Source organism: Felis catus, chromosome C1 (genome assembly GCF_018350175.1).
Source record: "Felis catus isolate Fca126 chromosome C1, F.catus_Fca126_mat1.0, whole genome shotgun sequence".
Taxonomy (NCBI): domain Eukaryota; kingdom Metazoa; phylum Chordata; class Mammalia; order Carnivora; family Felidae; genus Felis; species Felis catus.
The window spans coordinates 58,249,584-58,264,429 of record NC_058375.1 but is presented as its reverse complement, the minus strand read 5'-3'; the positions used below and the strand labels follow the sequence as shown (position 1 = coordinate 58,264,429).

The 14,846-nt window shown below is 33.6% G+C and overlaps 1 protein-coding gene across 3 annotated transcripts in view; it reads left to right on the top strand.

Annotated features, from left to right (window-relative positions):
• The window catches only part of ANKRD13C (ankyrin repeat domain 13C), a 91,059-nt gene that overhangs the window by 42,192 nt on the left and 34,021 nt on the right, over positions 1-14,846 (top strand). For all 3 annotated transcript variants that reach the window (XM_045034769.1, XM_019837227.3, XM_011284936.4), the window contains 4 exons: positions 4,131-4,216; positions 5,401-5,446; positions 9,467-9,533; positions 14,669-14,813. In XM_045034769.1, the coding sequence (XP_044890704.1) occupies positions 4,131-4,216; positions 5,401-5,446; positions 9,467-9,533; positions 14,669-14,813 (344 nt within the window). The remainder of the gene's footprint in view (positions 1-4,130; positions 4,217-5,400; positions 5,447-9,466; positions 9,534-14,668; positions 14,814-14,846) is intronic.

Sequence of the window (14,846 nt, the reverse complement as noted above, 5' to 3'; positions counted from 1 at the left end):
GTCTATTGGGTAGCCCAAGAAATAGTTTTCTTGGAAAATCATTTACTGGATTTTATTTATTTATTTTTGGGACAGAGAGAGACAGAGCATGAACGGGGGAGGGCCAGAGAGAGAGGGAGACACAGAATCGGAAACAGGCTCCAGGCTCTGAGCCATCAGCCCAGAGCCTGACGCGGGGCTCGAACTCACAGACCGCAAGATCGTGACCTGGCTGAAGTCGGACGCCCAACCGACTGTGCCACCCAGGTGCCCCAAGTTACTGGATTTTAATTTAAAAGATTGAGCCCCATAGTAGTTGAGGTTTGCTTTTAAAGTGATTTTCTTCTATAGAGTGATGGCTTGGATACACATTCTGAATAGTATTCCATTGTCAATCATTGAATAATTATATATCCATAATTCTTCAGTGGTTTTAAAAAATCATTTCCCATCACATGAAATGGAAATATTTAACTGCTAACTTAAAGGATAATAAACCTAACAACTCTTATGCTACTCTTAAGTATTTAGAAATATTAATATATAACTCTTAAGTACTTAGAAATATTAATATAAAAATATGAATGTGTTTATAATGGTGTTAAATTGGTCTTTACTTTGAGATTGTTTTAAGTATTATGATTTAAGTTTTTGATAGCTTGTGTTACATTAAAACATTCTGGGCATAGAAAGTTACATTATTTGAAAAATCAGAGATAATCTAATATTATAAATTATTACTGAAATATCTAATTAACAAAATATAATCTAGTATTATACATTATTAGAAAAAACTGTGATCTGTTTCTTTTTTGGTCTGATTTCTGCTAAAGTTTTTGTGCTATAGAACAGTGAGATAATGCTAAACTATTCATCTGAGACTTTTTAGAATTATTTCACTTGAGGGGCACCTAGCTGGCTTAGTCAGAAGAGCATGCAACTCTTGATCTCAGGGTCATGAGTTCAAACCCCATGTTGGGTGAAGTGATTACTAAAAAAAAAAAAAAAAAAAAATTTTAAAAGGAATTATTTTATTTTAAAATTAATTTAGGATTATGTTGCTTTCCTGCTTTATGCTGGTTGCATGGTGAACAGTGATCAGTGCAGGACAGTATTACAGATCAGTCTGGGATTTAATTAATTTGATGTTAGATTTGTTGAGTTTGAGTTATCTGTGGTATATCTAGGTAGAACTAAGAAATGGGAAATAATTATTCTGGAGCATAGAAAGAAGTAGGGGGCAGAAAGATCCAGATTTAGGTGTACTGAATACTTAAAAAATACTTTATATGGGAAAAGAAGGAAAGAGAAAGATAAGTTGTAGTTTATTGGAGTTCTTCATTGGAGTCTTTGTGTGAATTCTAATATCATTTAAATCCTCTAAAACTAATTTTATCTTTATTATCAGTCATCACTAATGAGATTCTTCTAATATGGGAGTACACATACTGATTCCCCCCGAAAGATTGGTCATTTTTTATAATTGCATTTTGAATGTATGTTTCTAAGACGGTTTGAATTGATATTTTATTTTATTTTGTTTTATTTTATTTTTTAAAATTTATTTATTTATTTTGAGAGAGAGAGAGAGAGAGAGAGAGAGAGAGAGAGAGAGAGGAAGAGAGAATCCTAAGTAGGCAGCATGCTGCTAGAATACAGCCCGAATCAGGGCTCGAAACCATGAATCTCGAGATCGTGACCTGAGCCGAAATCAAGAGTCAGATGTTTAACCAACTGAGCCACACAGGCGCCACCACAGTGTTATTTTTTAATGTGAAGTTTCATAGAACAAGAATCTCTTTGTCACTATCTTTTTAATAATGTTTGGGCATTTTAATCTAATTATTATTTAGTGCATGCCTTTAGTCAGTTCAGTATATTTACCTGGTGAAAAATATGTGGCTTCTGCTTTTCATTAAGCTATCTTTTCTATCTACAAATTGAATTCTTTCCATTTTTTACATTCACAGAGGTTTGTTTGAATTTGAAGGCAAATTGCCTTCCTTGAAGGCAAGGGAGATTAAAGTATTTGAGCTTAGTATTAAAGTATTTAAGTATTTGAGTGGAGAAGAATTATAAAAAGAATTCTACTAGGGGTGTTTGGGTGGCTCAGTCGGTTAGGCATCAGACTCTTGATTTCGGCTCAGGTCATGATCTCTTGGTTGGTAAGATCCTGCCCCGTGGGGGGCTCTGCGCTGACAGCAGTGAGCCTGGCATGGGACTCCCAACTCAGGAATTAGAAATCATGACCTGAGCCAAAGTTGGATGCTCAACTGGCTGAGTCACCTAGCCACCGTTAGCATCTAAGAGCTTTAAAAAAGAGAATTACTTTCTTCTGTGATCACCATTTCATTTAAAAAAGACATTTTGAAACAAAAAATGGTATAAAGATTAGTCCTTAAATTGAAAAAAAAGTATATAACTTATAAATAAAGAAGAAACACCAACCTGATTCCAAGTCTTTTTCATTTTGCTGCACATCACTGGAAAGTTGAGAGTTTGGTACTGAAATGTGGACTTGTATTTGGAAACTACTAACCTAGGTCACAGAGCTAGTGTATAACTGAGATGAGGTCCCGTGTTCCTTGGCTTCTAGGTCTCAGCCTCTTCTCTTGTTCCAAAAGACCCTGAGTAATTGAAATGTGCTCTTTGATTTTTGGCTTTTTGAATACAGCGGGGTTATGGTTAGACCTGTGGTTAAAAGTAAGAATAGATTACACTAATTTTCAGATTCTTCTCTGGGCTTTTCCTAATTTGGCCAGTGTGGACAGAACAAATCTCGTCCAAGCTTTCACTGCTGTCTTCTTTCCTTTTACTTAAAAAAAAAAAATATTTTTTTTCAATGTTTATTTATTTTTGAGAGAGAGAGAGAGAGAGAGCAAGCGAGTGCTGGGGAGGGGCAGAGAGAGGGAGACACAGAATCTGAAGTAGGCTCCAAGCTCTGAGCTGTCAGCTCAGAGCCTGATGTGGGGCTTGAACCCACGATCTCTGAAATCCTGACCTGAGCCGAAGTTGGATGCTTAACCGACTGAGCCACCCTTTTTACTTTTTTTTTTTTTTTAACTTTTTGCTTCTGTATTCCACATAAAGGTTTAAGTAGCTTATAATACATACTATAAAATAGTAAAAACTAACATTTTTTAATGTATATGAATGTATACATGTACATATACATATGTATATACATAATGTATGAAAATATGTCAGGACTAGGAGGAAATCAGCATGTAGTGATATATACATTTTTTTTCCTCAGTGCATATTTTCCATCTTCTCATCTTTTGTAAGGTTTATTTCATTTAAGTATAATATTTTCCCTTATTTCAATACATGTTAGGGATTGATTGGTTTTTGCAAGTCAGTTTTAGACCTTCATTCTAGTAGCTAAAAATTATATTTACTTAATTACAGGCATAGTAGTAACCAATTTATATTGAGCCTTTATATAAATTCCACATAGATTTTATTTTTAATTAACAAGTGAAAAAAAAAGAAACTGAAATTTATGGGAAATTAAGTAACTCGCTCACATTTACATATAGCTAATAAGTAGTGAAGCTGGAGTTGCACTTCGGCATTGTAGCTAAATCTCAATCTGAGCTATTCAGAAAATACTATGGAGGGCTTCAGGTTTTATTAGATTCAGAAACGCTTTTCACAGATAAAATAGGATCCATTTTTATATTTTTTTCTGCTATGTGGGGATGTGTGAGAGTACAGTCTCTAGTGAGAAAAGAACAGATACACCCAGTAACAATTACAAATAATTACATTTTTATATAAGTGATATCCAATGGGATCTTTGAGATCTTCTTTTAGATCAGTGTTACAATAGGACATTGTATCATCTGACTGAGATTGATAAATCTTGGCTCACTCACGTAAATACTTACTGATAATTAAAAACTAGGAAAACTAGTGTGAATATAAGTTCATGTTGAGGTGTCTCTTCTCAATTTTCCTTGGGGTTCATAACAGTTTTATTAAACTTATTAATATAGTATTTATATCTATATATATCTTTGTATAATAAGTAAGTGATGTTTTCTAGCATGATAAATTTTTTTTTTGTATAAGTCTTTTTAATTGGGCTATAATTAACAGTCTAGCATGGTGAAAGTTATTTTAAATTGAAACTTTTTAAATTTTAGTTACAGCTCTTTTAAGGAAGCTTAAGCAGCAATCCAGGGAAAGTGTTGAAGAGAAACGACCTCGATTATTAAAAGCCCTGAAAGAGGTAGGCTATATCTCTTTGCTGATCTTTACCTAAAGAGTAATTGTAAGTGTACTTTAAGGCATTTTTAAAAATGCACTCTAATGCTTACTGATGATTAAGAGTTAAGAAATGGTTTGTCAAAATCCTGTTTGAATTAAGCAATAATGATAAAACAAAATACTCTGATTATAAGGTATAAATTTAATTTTAGGGAAGCACCATTTACTTTGAACTGGGAAGGTAGATAAAGAATTACTGTTTTCAGCAAATTAGATAAGATCTAAGAATAAGGGGTAAGCCATAATTAATGGCAATAAAAAAGATTCCCTAAGAGCTGAAGCCACTACCTGCTAGCGGGAACAGCATCTTCTTTATCTAACAAAACTCTTATTATCTTCATGATGGTAGGAGCTGGGTGTGTTGGCTCAAAAAAGGAAGAGAGCTTTGTTTTCTCTTATTCTCTTACACTGTAGTTTTGATGTCTGAAATAACTGTGGGAGAAAGATAGACCTATCATGATAACTGTCTCCTCTTAAGTATGCCTTTTTTTTTTTTTTTTTTTTTTTAATCTCAAGCGATAGATTTTTTTTGGGAATATTTGATCACAGTAGTTTCCTTAACAGTTATAGGTTTTGCTTTTTAATTAACTTCTACTTTGTAAAATTCAGACTTTTACTATACATCTCATAAGATGACATATTATTTCAGATTTAGTAAACTTGTGTTACCATTTTATAGAAAAAAGTTTCTATTTCAGTGTGTCATTTTCATAATCCATTATGAGGCTGCACAAATAGTCATTTTGGAAGTTGTATTTTTTAACACATCTAAAGTTATGAGCTATTTTTACAACGATAGTTACTGTTATTTTGGCTATGCTGGGAAAATGGACTGTTTATTGAAGCACGTTTAAATGCCTGTCAGTTTCAGATATTCCTGTGTGGTTAAAATGGTCTTGTAAAATCCATAGTTGGTGCATATTTTCCTTTGTAGTTAAGTATAATAATATGTGCTATTGTAATGTTTTAAGTAATTTAATCATATGTTTTTGTTCTTTCTTTTCACTCCAAACTTTTAAACTACTTTCTATTCCTGTCTATAGACCTTTAATGATGGTAGATTTTTTTTTTTAAGTAAAATATTCAGTAAATATAAGGACTGCTTATTAAGGTGCATTCAGTAATTGTTTGTATTTTGTTTCTCAGCTAGGTGACTTTTATCTGGAACTTCACTGGGATTTTCAAAGCTGGGGTAAGAGTGTACTATGTTTTACTATAAAATATGTGCACTTGCAAAAATGCAAGTGCAAAAGTAGCTATTATATGGAAATGTTAACACAACAAATTTGTTACTTGCCCTAAGGAAAATTAAATATTTCTCATCACATTGAATGTAATAGTTATAAAGCCCTGTAGTAATAGTTATCCGAACTTGATTAGTAACTTTTAAGATTATTTTTAAGATTGAAAATTATCTTTTTTTAACCAAATGAAATTAAATATTACATTAAATATAAGCAATTCTCAAAGAGAAGAGAGTAATAATTATGGGATTATTAGATTACTGAATTTAAGGAAGTTTGAAATATAGTACTCAGATCCTGAATGAGAAGAATTTGGTTAACATTATTTGATTTTGTTATTTTGTCAACTTTCAATAATTTTTACCATTTTTATTGTGTACTTTATAGCTACTCTCTTAACATATTTTTTGGTTGTGCACTGTTTCAATTTTTCAATTATTTATAAAACCTTAATCCCTAGATATTTTGCAGTCATTTAATGGTTTATCTTGGCAAGGTAAGTTTCTCTCCTCCCCATTTTAAACCTGAGTCCATTTAGGGAGAAAACCTTCATGTCTAAATAGGAAGCTTGATCCTAGTGACCTTTACTAATTAAACTACTAAAGCAACTAAATTTAGGTTTTTTTTCTTGAAGATTTAAAACCAATGTAATCTGTATATAGATTTGAATATAATGAGTTTACATGTGTTTTTTTAAGCATCTGCATTAATTTTTGTGATATAAAGATATTTGAATGCTCAGTGATAATTATAAAACTAATCAGATTTGACAACTATAAAAATCACTGTTAATGTTTCACGAGAATGCTTTTGCATTCTTTTCAAAGTTTATACAGCATATGTGTGAATACATATATATGTGTATATATATCCTCAGAATTAGTTTTTTTTTATGGGATCATGCCATTATATCATTATGCAATTTGTCATTTTTACTTAATGTATCTAATATTAGGCATTAATTCCATATTAGTTCATGACGAAGTACTTCAAGCGTTGCATAATAATGTATATAGAATGAATGATTAAAGTTTTCCTAGTGTGTTTATTCTCTAAATGTAAAGTTTTGATTTGTGAAATAATCAGTTCTTTCCAACATTGTTACAACTCTAGCAAATCAGGTTAGTTTGGGCTCTATCAAAACCACACATGATTTTGTTACTTTGTAGGCCTACCTTGCCTTTATGCTTTATATATCATTCAGAAGCCCAGGTGTCTTAGAACACTGAGGGAAAAAGGTTTGTAGTAGCTTTGTATAATAAAAGAACTCCAAGTTAGATTGGTTTAAAGCCTGATTACTGTTTTTTTACCCAGTTTTTTTTTTTTTTTTTTTTTTTTTAACATCTTTAGAAACCCTAGTCCTGCTTGGTGAGCTTATATTCAAGGTTGTCCCTTGAGTATATTGGCTTTTTAACTGATTCTCTTAGAAACTGTTAGTGGTGTAAATTTAAAATAGTCAATTTATCTTGCTGAGCAAATGTTTTAAAATATTTTAAGACTTTTTTTAAGTTTATATATTTATTTTGAGAGAGACAGGGCAAGCAGGGGAGGAGTAAAGGCAGAGAATCCCAAGCAGGCTCTGCGCAGAGCCCGACATGGGGCTCAAACTCATGAAACTGTGAGATGGTGCCCTGAGCAGATATCAAGAATCAGACACTTAACCAACTGAGCCACCCAGGCACCCCTGTTTTAAAATATTTTAAAAGTAACATTTCAGTTATATGAAGCAATGGAAATGGATGTAATCACTGCTGAAATTGTGCAAATATCTGTAGTTATAAATATATTTATAAATGTTGCATAATCAAACTCATGATGTAACCATTGAGGTATTTGTTAAAAGTACTGCTTCTTTGAGGATTGATAGAAAAAAGTCAGCACATCTGTTTCATTGTTGATAAAAGATTTTACTGCTTTCATGTCAAAACTATTAGCACCTGATGGATAGATGGCATGTATAAATCTAAAAACTAAACTCATTGGCTACATTTAATTTAGACACTTGGGATTAAAAAGCTCTGAATAATCCCTATTGTTAGATTTGATTAGTAAGCTTTTTTCTAGAGTTTAGGCATGATTCTTTCCATTGTCAAAACTCCTAATATCAAGGTGTGTGGCTGGCTTGGTTGGTAGAGCATGTGACTCTTAATCTCAGCGTTGTGAGTTCAAGCCCCACACTGGGCGTGGAGCCTACTTAAAAAAAAAAAAAAAAAATGAAGAAGGGAGAACTTATAAATTCCTTTTTCTGGGGCGCCTGGGTGGCGCAGTCGGTTAAGCGTCCGGCTTCAGCCAGGTCACGATCTCGCGGTCTGTGAGTTCGAGCCCCGCGTCAGGCTCTGGGCTGATGGCTCAGAGCCTGGAGCCTGTTTCCGATTCTGTGTCTCCCTCTCTCTCTGCCCCTCCCCCGTTCATGCTCTGTCTCTCTCTGTCCCAAAAAATAAATAAACGTTGAAAAAAAAATTTTTTTTTAAATTCCTTTTTCAAACATAAAATGCTAAATAATCATGACAGTTTTTTTTTTTTTTAAACTCTAATACTAAAAAAAAAAAAAAAGGCAACCCAGAAATAAGAGGAAGTTAAGAAATATTGAGCTCCAGGATTAGGTTTGATTTAGAGGTAGTGGAGCATGCACACCCTTTCTCATACTGTTATATTTAGTGTTTGGCTGAAAATAGCCTCAGACTTGGTTAACAGCAAATCTGAAGGCAACTAAACTATTCCACCTTAGGTTTTTAGATATAGAAAACCTTTAAATTGGAATCAGAAGTCATGGCTCCTATTTGATGTGGCAAATCACATGTCTTTCATGGGCCTCAGTTTCTTTATTTTATTTTAAGTTTATTTATTTATTTTGAGAGAGAGAGATTGAGAGAGAGCACACACACGCTCACAAGCTTGAGCGGGGAAGGGGCAGAAAGAGAATCCTAAGCAGGCTCCATGCTATTGGGCAAGGAGCCTGATACAGGGGTTGATCTCACAACTGTAAGATCATGACCTGAGCTGAAACCGAGTCATACTTCATTGACTGAGCCACTCAGGGACCCCCTTCAGTTTCTTCATTTTTACATGGGAATAATAACTGCCCCCAGATATTAAAAATTTTGTTTATGTGTGGATGAAATGAAATTATTTTTTGAAGGAAGTCCTTTATATACTGTAAAAGCGTTAAGTAATTTATAGTATCATAATCATGACTTCCAGTTTAGCATCACGTATATAGCACTTTTCAACAGAAAAACTAGTAGTTTTTAAAGTTTCTTTATCTCATAATCTACAAAATATCCATTTTTGAGACTGTTATTTGTATATTATAAATGGAAAACTTTAGGTTTAGAAACTTTTCTTAAGACCAAGGAGTAAATGACAGCAAAACCAAAATTAAAATATACAGACTGTTCATTGTTAAGTTCAGTGAATTATGCTACTTTTGGAGTGCTGTGTTAAACTCTCAGATTATGCTGTGATAATTTAAGATATAGAGAACTTGATTGTTCAGTTTACATGAGGGAGGAAAAGTCATCGTAGAATTGGAAAATGCAAATTGCTCTATTGCTCTCCTGCTATTTAATGAAATTGTATTTATAGGAGTAGATAGGATCCAGGTCCATCAGGTTACCCATTCCTGATGGTTTAGTTGCCATAGGGCACTGTTTTCTCATCTATAATAATGTCCTACAATATGTACCCCAAAGTGGCATTGTATTGACTCTGCTACTTGTGTGTGTTGATGGGTGGATGCGTGGGCAGAATGGTGAACTACACAGCAATTACAATTGAATAGTAGATATTTGAAGTTGCTCAAAATTGCCTTATAGCTATTTTAAATGGAAAAAACGATTTTAAAGGAAAATTGTTACAATTTTAGTGAATTAGTAGAATATTTACATTACTCTTTTTCTAATTAAGAAATTTGTAGTGTCTCAGAACTTCAGGTAGTTATTTTTTATCTTTTCTTTTTAAAAATACAGTGCCTTTACTTTCCCGAATTCTGCCTTCTGATGCATGTAAGATATACAAACAAGGTATCAATATCAGGTAAGGTGATTTGATTTTTTTCTGAGTAACAGAAAATTGAGATTTATAGGAAGCTTTTCTTTCTGTAGTAATAGGTTACATTTGAATGTAGTATTTTATAACTTAAACATGCTGTTATATATTTACACTATTTTATCTTATTTGAGACATCCTACAGATAAGGAACCAAAGACATAAAATCTTGACTAAAACAAAGGTATTAATTCTAATTCAACTACAGACTATCTAGCAGGGAAACAGTGAAGATCATGGTATAATACTGAGAAGATTTAAGATGGTTATCTCTCTGATCCTGACTTTTTTAAAGAATAAGTGACCCATAAGGAAGACACAACTCTTGTCCTTTTTTTTCCAACCCTCTCATACCCTTCCCTCCTGTATCCATCCATTCATCTAATCATTTGTTCCTTCTAGTAAAAACTTGAAGGCTAATTTTAATTTTCTTCTTTTTAAAATTAATATTGACTTTTCGATCTAATGGGCAATTATTTATTTTACTCATTTCAGAATTTACTTTTATCATTCTTTATGTCTTTGTATTAATACAGGTATGTTTATAAATTATACATATGTAAATATATAAAACTGGCAAATATGCCAACTTATATATATATATATATACATATTTTAGTATATTTATAAATTATATATATATAATTTTGTATATCTATAATTTTGCATATCTCTAGAATATTAATTTTGTATATCTATCTCTATAATTTTGCATATCTCTAGAATATTAATTTGGACATGTAAGGGTCTAGAACTGGAAGTATCTTGAAAGATTATTTCATATAAACTCTTTATTTTATAGATGAGAAAATTCAGAGAGGTGATGTGATTTTTATAGGAGCATATTGCGAATTAATGGCTGGGCCAGGACCTCTGACTTCATGTCTGTTCTTACCATGTCACAAGGCAGAAATTTTAGAGTCAACTCTGAGATTTATTATGAGATATATTGAATTTTGGTGAAGAGATAATCTTTAGTTCAATCTTTAGTTGAAAGTAAGTTCTTTTAGTTGAAAGTAAGTTGAAAGTATTTGTTCTCAAGAAATAGAATTTGAGTAAGGTAGAAGTTTCAGGTTTTTGTTTTTAAAAAATAACCTCTAATGATGTTTCTAATTATGAAAGTGCTTATGTACATTAAATTCATGGTCATTATTAGAAACCTTGCAAAATGCAGAAAAACATGGAAAAAAAAAAGTAGGAATGGATTTGATAATTATGTAGATTTACTTAAGCAACCTGTTAAGAATATATATGATTTCATCAAAAATTACTCATCAATTTAAAAATGTTTACTATAGGGGCGCCTGGGTGGCTCAGTCGGTTAAGCGTCCGACTTCGGCTCAGGTCATGATCTCGCGGTCCGTGAGTTCGAGCCCTGTGTCGGGCTCTGTGCTGACAGCTCAGAGGCTGGAGCCTGTTTCAGATTCTGTGTCTCCCTCTCTCTCTGACCCTCCCCCGTTCATGCTCTGTCTCTATCTCAAAAATAAATAAACATTAAAAAAAAAATTAAAAAAAATAAATAATAAATAAATAAAAATGTTTACTATATGTGCTTGCCAAAGGTAGCAGATAATTTGGGAGAATATTATTATATTCCTTGTGCTACTTTAAAAAAGGTAGGTTAGTGTTAGTTCTATTTGATTCCTAGAAAAAAAAGGAGGCTTTAAAAATTATTTCACATTTATATATGACTTTTAAAAGTAAATTATATGATGCATATTACATAATAAATACAGGTAGTAAAGCTGCAAATGGTTAAAATAGAGACATAAGAATAAAAGCCTGAGGGAGAATAATTGTGTCAGAGAATATAGATGAGAAGGAAGTTACTATAATTTAGGGGTGCCTGGGTGGCTCAGTCAGTTAAGCATCCGAATCTTGATTTCATGTTCTCACAGTTGGTAAATTCAATCTCCACACCAGCCTCTGTGCTGACAGCATGGAATCTGCTTTGAATTATCTCTCCCTCTTTCTCTGCCCCTCCTCCACTAGTACTGTCTGTCTGTCTGTCTGTCTCTCTTCCTCTCTCAAAATAAATAAATAAATAAACTTAGAAAAAAAAGAGGAAGCTCCTATAATTTAGCAAGATACTCAGACCTGGGACTTAAAGCAGCTGAGGATAAAGGAGAGATGTGATAGGTTCTAAAGCTGTCATTACTGAAGTTTACCAGGTTAATGGAGAGGCTGGCTTTTAGGACATATTGCAAAAGAATCTAATGAAAAATAATCCATTAACATTAAATAAAAACTTTCAAATGTAAACATCATGAGATGATTAGTTTTTATTTATAATTTTTTTAATGTTTATTTTATTTTTTTTTCAACGTTTATTTATTTTTGGGACAGAGAGAGACAGAGCATGAATGGGCAAGGGGCAGAGAGAGAGGGAGACACAGAATCGGAAACAGGCTCCAGGCTCCGAGCCATCAGCCCAGAGCCTGACGCGGGGCTCCAACTCACGGACCGCGAGATCGTGACCTGGCTGAAGTCGGACGCTTAACCGACTGCGCCACCCAGGCGCCCCTTTAATGTTTATTTTTGAGCGAGACAGAGCACAAGCAGGGTAGGGGCAGAGAGAGAAGGAGACACAGAATCTGAAGCAGGCTCCAGGCTCTGAGCTGGAAGCACAGAGCCCGATGCAGGGCTTGAACCCGTGAACTCTGAGATTATGACCTGCGCTGAAGTCAGATGCTTAAACCAACTGAGCCACCGAGGCACGCCCGATTAGGTTTTTTTAAACATCACTTCAAATGAAACTGAATTTTAAAGTATGTTCACAGAAATCTTTAAAGTTTACTTTTATTTCATGACAGCCATGTGATCATTTAAAATACCTTTTCTGATACCAAGGAGAAATTAATACTGTAGTGGAAGTAGGAAAGTATGAGCAACTTTATTGTTGAGAATATTAACATTTTCACTATTAATAATTATGAGGTAATCTTATGAGCGCTGACTGAAATGATCAGAGCAAAGTTTGCAAACTTTGCCTCATTTCAGGCTTTTCTTGTCTCAAGGCAAACCTCTATTATGTCCTTTTGCAGTGTTATTTGGCATTCTCCAAGCTTTTATCTTAAAAACAACATTTTCTATTGATTTTTTGAACATTTTTAGTTCCAATCTTTGCATTTGTATAATTATATATTTTTAATGGCTAATTACATGGTAAAAATAGAATATATTTAGACTCATAGGCTTAAAGCAAGGACTAGTTAATAATTTAAAATACCATCATGACAAGTTATGTCATTATAAGGCATGTGTAATAAATCTTAGTAGATCATCTAATATGTCAGGGATATTGTAGAAGATGCATTAGACAGTCTTCTTTCAGTTGCAAATTATAAAAACAAATGAAATAAAAATTGACTATGACTCATTTTAGGTCTAGCTAGATCTAAGGTTTCAAATGTCACCATGTCAGTCTGTCTTTGTCTTTCTGTCTCTGTCTCTGTGTATCTCTCCCTTCACGACGCTTACATCCACTACCAACCCACTACCACTCTCATCTAGGATGGGCAAGAAGGAAATGGATGCAGAAGATTGTTCTGTTTCATTTCGTCTTTTATGTGAGGTATAGAGTTTTCTGGTAGCTGCAGCTTGAAGTCCACATAGATCACTGATATAAAATTATCTGTTCCTTTTTGATATTCAGTAGCCCACATCTTACAGAGGTAGGGGATGAGCCTCTTTTACTGGCATTATTTTCTTACGCCACATGTACAAGTAGTAACAGGATGTGTTCAGTAGTACAGGCTGGCCCCTGGAGGTGAACCAGGAGCTGGAATTCACCTATAAAGCAGCAGGCAGGATTCACTCCTACAGGAGTTGGTGACTTGCTTTTTTTAGGGCTTCTTGATTTCATTCTGAGGGGTGTATATATTTTATATGGCTCAGAAAGGAGGCCCTTATACATAAGGTAACCATACTTCCTTGTTTGCTGTTGATTCATCGCTATTGTCCTGGCAAAATTATTAATGGTATCACCTTCACTTTTAAAGGGTACTAGTTTTGTTGATAAATTATATACGACCCCAGTTACTCTTTTTGATGCAGCATATATGTTCCAGTTCTGAGATTTTTTTCTGTGTAGGGAAACCAAGAATGCTCATTCACTTTGCCTAGTCTAGCATGAGAATTGAATAACTTACAAGGTAATGAATTCTTAGAAACTCAGCAGCCAGGGTGTGATCAGCATCTCTTAACTGCTTTGTCAACCCATTTTTTCAATTAAGGACTATATTTTCAGCAACCAGTAAGAGAGATCCTAATGGGATCTCCTACAAAGTTTGGTACAAGATTGAAACATTTTAGGGTACTTGTGAAGTTTTCCATTCTAGTATTCTCCTGAATTTCAGCAAACAGTGGTTTGTGGAATTTATTTGAGACCAATCCATTGAGCTAGACCATGCCAGGTCTTGGTTACTAAAGACTACGATAAACATACAAGTATGTTAAGTCCGTGAATCTTTGATACAGTAATGATCCATAAATTTTTAGGCTGTGGAGATGTTGGGAAAGAATGCTAATCTGAATCAGAGAGTCAAACAGGACAAGAATTTGGAGTAAGTTAAATGATTTATCTAGTTGAAGGATGAAGCAAGGTTTGGTATCAGATGGCTCACCATAAGGCATAGATGTAGTAGATCAAAAGAGCAAGATTGGAAACACAGTCCTTAATCTAAGAATGTGGTCCATCCATTTCTGTACCCTTTCTATATACTCTGCTGAGCTAGCAGCATGGTCTTATTGGGATCAAAGAATGTTAGACAAGTTTATTTTCCTTTTATGCCCTTCACAGTTGAAGTAACTTTTATGGAGTAGCTGCAGTAAGGGAAATGGTAGGGAACAAGGGTATAGTTAGGGAAATACTTGAACAATATGGAAACAATTTTTTTTCTGGATTAATGAAGGGTTTATTCAGAAAATGAACTATAGGAAAAATGGAATATTATTTAAATATTCTTTCAGTGTTTTTAAATAAAATACTTAATCTTAACAGTAAGTTTGACTTTGAAGTATGGTATTAGTACCTTGGTAGAAGCAATGAAGCTTGTTTAATTATTATGGAGTTTTATCAAAATTTTATTTGTCAGGATTTCTCATCTACCCGTCTTTCACAGGCTTGACACTACTCTCATAGACTTTACTGACATGAAGTGCCAACGAGGGGATTTAAGCTTCATTTTCAATGGGGATGCGGCACCCTCTGAATCTTTTGTAGTATTAGACAATGAACAAAAAGTTTATCAGCGAATACACCATGAGGTGAGCATGTCGTCTTATCAGTGTTCCTCTAAA